General features: G+C 35.6%; 1 protein-coding gene across 2 annotated transcripts; it reads right to left on the bottom strand.

Moving 5' to 3' along the window:
- Positions 1-223: 223 nt before the first annotated feature.
- LOC129898541 (phosphoglucan phosphatase LSF2, chloroplastic) lies at positions 224-9,002 on the bottom strand. Of its 2 annotated transcripts, none has more exons than XM_055973114.1 (5): positions 8,548-8,920; positions 7,752-7,957; positions 6,966-7,136; positions 6,605-6,816; positions 224-837 (listed from the first exon to the last, which is right to left on the bottom strand). In XM_055973114.1, exons 1-4 carry the CDS (start codon positions 8,807-8,809, stop codon positions 6,613-6,615), a joined length of 843 nt encoding a protein of 280 aa, XP_055829089.1. In that variant the 5' UTR covers positions 8,810-8,920; the 3' UTR covers positions 224-837; positions 6,605-6,612. The 2 variants fall into 2 exon arrangements, with proteins under 2 accessions (XP_055829089.1, XP_055829088.1); XM_055973113.1 differs by lacking the exon at positions 224-837 and adding an exon at positions 4,391-5,842 and having other exon boundaries at positions 8,548-9,002.
- Between the last annotated feature and the right edge of the window lie 478 nt (positions 9,003-9,480).

Genomic DNA, 9,480 nt, shown 5'->3' with positions numbered 1-9,480 from the left:
AGAAAGACTTTTAGACGAAGAAAACCACAATACATCCAAAACAGCTTACGAAGATTACCCTACATGTTTGCCTACTTCATTATTTTGTCATGGTTCCCACAACCCTAGTTGTGGGTTTAGCTACTCATAATTGTAAGTAAAAAAATAAGAATTTATGTAGAATTCATGAATCAATACCTACGTGAATGAAGAAGTAAACCTTGAATCACACACACGAACCACGAATCAAGAATGAAAATTGAAATTATATTTCAAAAGTCAACCTCCAGAAGTAGTGGAATGTGTCTCTCAATGTCGTTCACAATAATAGTCCAATAATAATAATAATAATAAGTATCCCTTAAAATATAATAAATTCGGGTATTTATAGAAGTACAAAACCTACTCCTAAATCAACTAGGAAAACTTAAATGGCACAGTTTATGGCCAAGTATTACGGTCCGTACTGAACTTCATGGTCTGTAATCCTACTCTGTGGTGATTGACTTGGCTCTACCACTGTATGGGCCTTCACTTCTTCACGGGCAAGCAACACGCCTCGTGATCCTGACTATGACCCGTACTGGGTTCCGTAGTGTCATCCTTTGCAATATTCCTAATCTTCCTCGGCCAGCCTTCATGAACCATCATCACGCTCTGTAGTGAGCTCCATGGCCTGTGAAGGGTTCCGTGGAGTTACACTTGGTCAATGTTTCAGCATCAAGCTCTTTCTCATATTAGTAGTATGCCAGTCACCACGGCCCGTGCAAGGCTCTACTGTTCATGGTGGCACTCGTAGTCCTTGGTCCTCAGCAAAACAACATCTACTCATCCAAACTCATGCGTAACTTAGTTTTCCTGCAAATGAACAGAACACACACATCATATCTACAGACACATGCTTGCAACACACACTAATTCACCGTTTTGAGCATTGAAAGTGTCGTAAATGCGTAACACATCAATAACTTCAATATCTCTGAGGCACTTTAAAACCTTTATATGGATGGAATCTTTACAATAATTTTTCTAACTTCTGTAAAATTCAAGTTTTTTGGATCAATTACTTTTAACAGGTTGCATATAAAAACTTTGTTAGAGCGGAATTACCATTTATAAAAACTCACAAATGATATTAACGACCAGAGAACTTAACTTACGGTTGTTTAACACACTTCACCTCTTTCATCTGTGATATGCATCAGTATTCACAAAGTTAATATCAATCATGTTTGTGAAATAATTGCATTCATGCAATTAAACCTCTAAGTTCATTTATCATCTCAAGCAATAAATCCAGAGCATTAATAAGTGAATAAATTAATTGATTGCACTAAAAATAATAGAAAAATCATAACAGATTAGGCAAAGCACAAACCTTATCCATAATGAAAGAATCAAGAATAGACCACCTATTCCTTTGTCTTTTCTAACACATTAAAGGAGACTTGAACTTGAAATCCTAACTTGGAGAAGAAGATGACCTTGGGAGAGAATCCTTGAAAGCATTGGTGAATTTTAGGAGAATGAGAGTCAATGGGGGAAATCTGGAGGGTTTGAATATTTATAGACCGCGGAAAAATAGTCCAAAATGACATAATTTGATATTAAAAGAGTAGAAAATATCTAAAATATCCCTGTAAATTAACTGTTCAAGTGATCCTATGACCCCACCTAGGGTTGTAGAACACTCTACGGTCCGTTCAAATGGCTAGTAGAAATCCTGCCCAAAATTCTGAGCTACTAGAAATTGGTCTACGACCACCCCCTACGGGTCGTAGACCTCCCTACGGTTCGTTGGTAGCTTTCGTCCTGCATAACTCTAAGACCCAACTTTCTGAATCTCAAGTACGGGGCCACCTACGACTCGTAGACCCTTCTACGGTCAGTAGGAACCTCTCGTGGAATATGTTCTTATACACTATTAAGTAGTTTACCTTCTACGACCTTCACCTATAGGTCGTATAATCTTCTATGGACTGTCCTATTGGTCCGTAGGAATTATCATGAAACTCTGAAAATTACTAACCTTCAGGGCCTTGCCTATGATCGTCTCCTACAATTCGTAAACCTTCCTACAATCCTTCATATGGGCTCGTTAAAAAATTTCCCAAGTGCTGGGTTCACCTACGAATGCCTCGTATGGGCCGTAGGACCTTGTATGGTCCGTAGATTGGCCTCGCCTGAACTGGCACCAGAACCTTTATCTGCATTTTCTTTTCTCAAATCAACTTTTCGACTTCCAAGGTGTTTACATCTTGCAATCCTAGGAGCTAACTCTAATTCCTAAACTTCAACACAAACCTATCTAGGTATGTGTTCTTAAGTCTTCGAGTTATCCCAACTTGAAGATAACACTCCTAATTTAGTTCATAACAACACTCCTAATTCAGTTTATAACTCACTGAACTAAGATTACATCAACATTACAACTCAATAAAAAACTCCTAATACATAAACTCTGTAATAAGACTTGGTTCTTCAATATGTTCCTTTAGTTTGCTCGTAGCACTTGCAAAGTCAATTTTTCAATTGCTCTTTTAGCTTTGTAAGTGCACAAATATTTTAAACAACTTCGTTTCTTCTTAAGCACAACTCTTCAGAGAGTTGTTTTCACTTCAAACTCCACATTGACAGAACTCTCTTGACTTAGAAGAGTTCTACTTCAAGTGTCTCCTTCTTCAATTCAAACTCCTTACCTTTTAAGACCTCTTCTTCAATCAAACTCATTGATTCATGTGTTGTAGTCGAACTCCAACTCTTCAATTTTGGCTCATGTTTGTTTCCTTAAGTTTATCAGGAAATTATCATCCATTGCTTGATTATTGCACACTTGCCTTTAGTCACTAGTGATCTTGCTACGGATTCAGCTCCTTAAAACAATATTTCTGTAAATCAAGTTGACTTACATATTTCATGTCACTTTGTCAATCATCAAGATGGCATAGAACCCAACAATTTCTACCATTTTACAAAAAAAATAATAATCTAGAAGTATAGGACAACGTAGACATTCCAATGATTTCATAAACATCCAACAACTACAATGCCCTGCAATAGGCTACACAAATCACGTTATCCGTTTATAGCTATATATGATTAAGCAGAGACTTACCTCATGAAGAATTCTCGAAAAATTCTCTTTCAATAATCTCAAATCAAAGTTCATGAATCTACGAATTAGAGTGCGGGTGTTAATCAATATAATAATCACGAGAATTGATTAAGAACTCACATGGTTTCTCTCTCAAAAAATCATCCAAAACAAAATGGAATAAAATCCCGAGCTAAAATTGTATTTACAAACTACTAATCGAATTTACCTAAAATGTTATAATCGGTGCGCCACAGCATCCATCGTATGTTATGGTCAGTGAGTAATACTAATACCCTCCATCACACCAAAATTCATTGTATAGACAATACGTCACATCCTACATTGCGTGCTATGGTCTCATCCTCCATCGCATCGAAATTCGATATTATGTAGAACATTCTCGGGCTATAACTACATACATAACTTTTGTACATAGCTTAAATTCTGTGTAGAACAACTAAATAATATTGATGAATCTTGAATTGAAAGTGATAATTATGTATGGCAATATTATTTGAATCAAAATCACATTAAAATAAGTATACGCTTAATCGGCTTGCTTAATTATTTTGAATAGATGAGTAGGAAGTCAAAATATTCTTATGAGCATATGAACTTAATAATTCAATTAATTAATTTAAGTGAATAACACCTCAGAATTATTAGCTGACACATAACCCTGGAATCTTTTCTCATTGATTTCAACCTAAAGTTTGCCTATGTGTGTCGCTGATTTCTTGTTTCAATTATTTGATTTACATTTCTTTCAATAGTTTTATCACAAAACTTGTGAAAAAATTCCTTTGAGTTTAATTAATTGGTATTAATTTAAATAATAGTTTATCACAAGGCTCTAAAAAACCAAAACAATCTTGTGCCTGGCTAAATTACTTTGGTGTGCGGTTGGGAGCAAAATTTAATAAGAGCTTTTCTTAGTTGGATTGAAAATTACATCACAACGTAACGAAAAATACGCATAGTTTTAGAAAGCCCTAATTTATTATACGTTATATTATTGAGTAATGAAATAAAAAGAGTCGGAACTGAACATAGGATTCATATAATTGACCTAGCTAATTTGGAATTGAAGCACAAAAGTTATTGGTAATTCTAATTTATCTGACATGTCATACTTTGATTCAACATACTAAGCATGTAGTATACTGTTCTAATCTTCAGATTTTATTTTTGATTGAAAATTCAATGAAGAGATCAGTTGGCCAAACACAACTCCAACTTTAAAAATTTCAAAAAAAAATGATCTTTTTTTTTTCTAAGCCAAATGCCCACAAAATAATCCAATTAAAAAACCACTTCGCAAATTAAAAGGCCACATTCATTAAGTCTGAAATTAATTAAAGAGAGTATTGAAGCATTATTAGCCTCTATATCGGGCATGCTCCTCTTATGGAGTACACTGACTGCATGTTGTGGGCTAAGACAAAATTACTTACAAGGAGGTTATGTAGAGCACTAGGTTGATAGAAAAGAGATGGGACTCATTGATTTACCTAAACCTTTCACATAATTCACTTACAAGCCACCTGGAACTTCATTACTATAACCTAGAGTATCTTGAACTTAAATTTAACTTCCTTCAAAGTTGTCCACCTTTTCTATGTAATTTAAAGCAGTTTTACCCTTCTGGTTTCATCACACAACAAATTGAGCGATCCAGTTCTACATTGCATAGTTGAACTATTGTTGCTAGACTTGAGAATGAACAATTTCAGTGAAAGTCTTCCATCATTATGTACTCTGAAAACTTCATTAATGACTATTGTCTTGAATGAAAACCAATCAAGGAACTACCCTATTTCATTGCACAACTTGAAGCTATATTTCATGTTTGCCGTCATCTGGTCTCGTCATTCTCCAGCTTTCATAAACTTTTGCAAGCAGTGAGCTACTAAATTTGTTAGGAGAAAGATCCAAAATCCACAACATGGGAAAGCAAAAGTAGTTTGCCAAGCACTTATGGTCCAGAGAACTTGTTCAGCTTCAATATAAGAACCTGCAGCTCTCTCAGAAACACAAGCTGGAAATGTGCCATTTATAGCATTATTCCCCATATCAAGGACTTCTCAACCATAACAATTGAACAATGACATAGGGTAGACCCTTTAAATTGATTACCATTCAAGACAGTGGTCATCAATGAAGTGCTACGAGAACATAACGATAGAAGACTCCCACTGAAATTATTCTTTCTCAAGTTTAGTACCAATAACTCAGCCATGCTGCCCAAGCAATGTGGAGTCGACTCACTGAAGTAGTTGTGTGATAAGCCCATAAGGGTAAAAGGCTGCTCAAGTAAAAAAAATTATACAAGGCAGACACCCTTGCAGGAAGTTAAAATTACTTATAAGATCAAGATTCTCTAGCTTACAGTGACGAAGTTGTTCTAGGTAGTTTGTATGTGAATTATGTGAAAGGGTTAGGTGAATCAATGAGTCTCCTCGTTTGTATCAACCTATTATTCTATAGAACACCTCTTTGTAAGTTGTTGTACAGAAAGAGAACATAGATCCCCTCAAGAGAACATAGATCCCCTCAAGCTATTGTTCTACACAACATGAATAAACAAGTTCTCCCCTGTAATGAACTTTCAGTTGATGGGCTCACTTTATAATGGGGGTATACAATTATAAGGAATCTACTGACCTAATATGTTACAGGAGCACCTTATTCATATGCTAAATTTGCAACATACTATCATTGGGCTTCACTTCAAGGAGCAGCTTCGCTCTCTCGAATAATTCCATGCTGTAGGTACCAAATAATATAAGATGCGTGATTTATACACATTGTATCAGTCTACACAGAAAAGAGTAAAATTGGCGTTGTCTGATGCATAAACTTTACAGTGAATCACTAAGCAGGATCACTGTTACTATTATCATTCCCAGTTGTGTTAAGATGTAATTCGAGATGACTCAACTGACTAGAAGCACACTGTGAAAGATGCAGTTAACTCAGTTCTGTTTGCACATAGAAATAATAATATGTACAAACTAAAAACAGAAATTCACATATCAAATGAATGCGACAAGGCCAATTGCAGGCATTTTTTTCTTAGGGAAAAACTTTTCTTGTGCTTTCTTTTCATTTTCTTTTTGGATTTCTGTATCCTTCAAGTTGAAACTAAGTTTGTCTGCTTTAGTGAAACAAATTTTCCTTTATTCAAGGAGAAATAAGAAAAATGCCAGAATGCAGGACTATAGTCCATCTCCAGTGATCAAAAGACATCCTACTGTTTTGACTACGCATCTTTTAAAATCATGTTATACAAGCCAATGAACGGGCCCTTTATTTTTCTATAACCAACTTTCAACTATAAACGGGAAAGTGAATATAGAATGGTAATATCTATATTAGGATAAGCTTATATCATCCAGGAAACTCAAGAATGGTAAAGCATGAAGCACAATAATTCCCAGAAATTGAGAGAATCCAAGACAATAGTCAAATGATGGACTAAGGAATACGTAATCCAAAAAAAAGGATGAGACAGAGAAATAGCCTAACCAGCATTCTCAAGTGTCACGAAGGGCCCGCACATGATCTTGAATCAGTTTTCTCTCCCAATCTGCTACATCCGCGAAGGCATAATCTGGCAGATTCTCCAAGGGCTCCTTCCACTGACCATTTTTAGCCAAATCATAAGTAGCTCCTCGTATTGACCTTTTGTTGGGCCCACAGGGTCTCTTTGAAATGAGTGTATCATAGGCTGTATCTAGCTGCTCAACAAGCATATCAAGATCTCAGAACATGCAGCAATTAAAGCTGCTAATGGGCTTTTATTATTAAACCAAGGATGGAATATTGATTCATAAATAATTTCTGAATGTTGAAAAAATTAATGATCATATAAAAGGTGAAATCTTACATCCATTCCACAGAACCAGAACATATAAGCAATTGAAACAGCAGGTGCCCTTCCCAATCCAGCAGTGCAATGTACATACACTCTTCCTTTTCCTTCCGAAATCGCCCACTCCAGTGATGAAACAGCTTTAGGTAATACATTCCTCAAGGAATCTGGATCAAAATCTCTTGCCTGCAATAAAAGTATTTGTGATGATCAAAATACACAAATCGAGAGGTGGTCTAATAAAAAATAATATCACCAAAACCTAAACTGTTTTATTAGGCTAAAACAAAAGAAAAAAGTGGTTTAAACTCTAGATTTTGCAATCGAGAGAAAATAAAAATAAGCAAATGGTCACCTTCTCCTACCACACACCTATAAACTATATCCACAACTTTGAAAACATTGAAGCCTAGTTATATTCTAAAACCCAGAACTTGTGGACATGGAGCCAGAGCATTATCTGTATGCTATAAAACAAGTCTGCAAGGTTCTGAATACGGGCTGTCACCAATTTTCTGAACCAGTCAACAATGCTAGGGAAATATAATGCATATGCTTACATATTTGACGTTAGCTCTTCAGATAGTATCCATACAAACAGCCAAAATAGTGAAGTATAGGATTAACAAAAGGTAAACTACCTCAGTTCACATCAAAGTAGTCGACTGTTGAAGGGAATAAATGTTACCATTATTTTCGCAAAGCTGAATACTAGTGTAGACCAAATAGTTTAGGGAGTAACGGTGTTCTATTTCGTGTGACCTACTTGAGAAACAGTAAGTATGGAGAAGATTTACTTACAGGCCTTCTCATGTGATGAATTCCGAGCTCTGAACATCTTCTAACGATAGACTGGAGGTCTATTCCCCAAAACTCAATATCTTTGTCCTGCTGCAAGTTTAGTATAAAAGCGACCTTCTCCTCTTCCTTCAAATGATCTATATCTTCAATTTTCTGGGGCTGGGATCCAACAATAAGATCTTCTGTTATCAATGTGTAGTTCATTCCTGCAGTTGAAAATTATACTTTTAAGCTGTCTATCGAAACTTCTTTGTATCGCTATCATCTATTCGTGACAAATACCAAAACACTACTTATAGAAGATCCAAATCATTCGGAATATAGCATAATTGCTGCAAAACAAAAGGCAACAGCAACAACATATCCAGCGAAATCCGATTTGGGAGGGTATAGTATACGACAGATCACCTACCCCAATTTTTAACTAATTCAATAACATCACAAATTGTAAACTGTTGAGATGCTCCTCCCAAACCATTTTTATGACGATCTATTAAGCAAGGGGCTTATTTTGGCTGGTATACAAAATTTCAAATTGATCAAGCTTTTAAGTATAGTAAAGAGTAAACCACTTGTTTAAAGGTTTATGGCCATAAAGTCATGTACAAAAAGAAGAAAAAGGCGATCCAACACCTTAAACTTTTTGGTAATGAGACATACATAACCCAGTACTAGAAAGTCAAAAAGAGCATATCAGATCCACTTTTTTCAGGGGATCTTAACCCATGATTACTTTTAATTAAGTTGCAAGAGAAGTGACTATGGAAAGTGAAAAGATGTGCTACATAATTAATACCAAGTTCATGGTGATATTCATAAGGGTTACGCATCATTCTCTTCATAGCTAAGTTGTATTCCTCCATCTTCTTATTACTACTGGAGCTAGCATGGTTTTCTTTAACTTCACTTTCACTAAGTTTGCAAGAAATCTGGAAGGATTTGTTGGTGAAATTGCAAAAGGAATTTACATTTTTCTTGCTTAAAGAAGAGAATAACGATGGATTGTTTTGAACTGGGGATGAAGAACACAAGTAGGTGGAGTTCCAGAGAGATCCCATTATCTCTTTGCTTGTGAATGTGGTGGACCTTCCACTCTCAGCTTCCTAGATTTTTCTATGGGGAGGTAGCCATGTGACTCGCAAGTCCTGATGGGATGCCCCTGTTTACACAGTCGTAGCATATTTCGGGCCTAAAATGTAGGATCGGGCCTATACAATAGCATTTCTAGGAAAAATACTTGAACTGCAGCCCATGAACCCAATAAGCTTGTAGTTTCATGACTCCAAACTCCAAACAATCACTTTAGACTCCATCCACATAATCCCTTTTTTGTTTTTACTTGGTACGTGGGATAAGAATAATAACTTGAGAAAATTATGCAAAGCGCCAACCTATAAATTTCATTTACCATCTTTTTAGCTCCAATAAATGGCCAGCAGTCTTTCTTTTGTGTTTCTTCTTCTTATTCTTCCTCTTCCCCGCCCTCCATCTTTTTCGTCCTTCTTCTTTTGCGTCTTCTTTTTCATTTTTTTCTTTTTTTTAAAAAATTTGACGTACCGTAAATATAAATAGACTCGAAATTATATATTAAAAGATTCAAAACATCAAAAGGATTTCATATAAAAATTTGAGACTGTTTAGAGGTGATTTTGAGTTGATCGGAAATTAAATAATCAGTGTATACTTCATGTATAGTCGGTGTATACTAAGGTATGCAAAAACTGAACCA

The sequence above is a fragment of the Solanum dulcamara genome, chromosome 8 (assembly GCF_947179165.1).
Source record: "Solanum dulcamara chromosome 8, daSolDulc1.2, whole genome shotgun sequence".
Lineage (NCBI taxonomy): Eukaryota > Viridiplantae > Streptophyta > Magnoliopsida > Solanales > Solanaceae > Solanum > Solanum dulcamara.
This window is presented reverse-complemented; position numbering and strand designations above follow the sequence as displayed.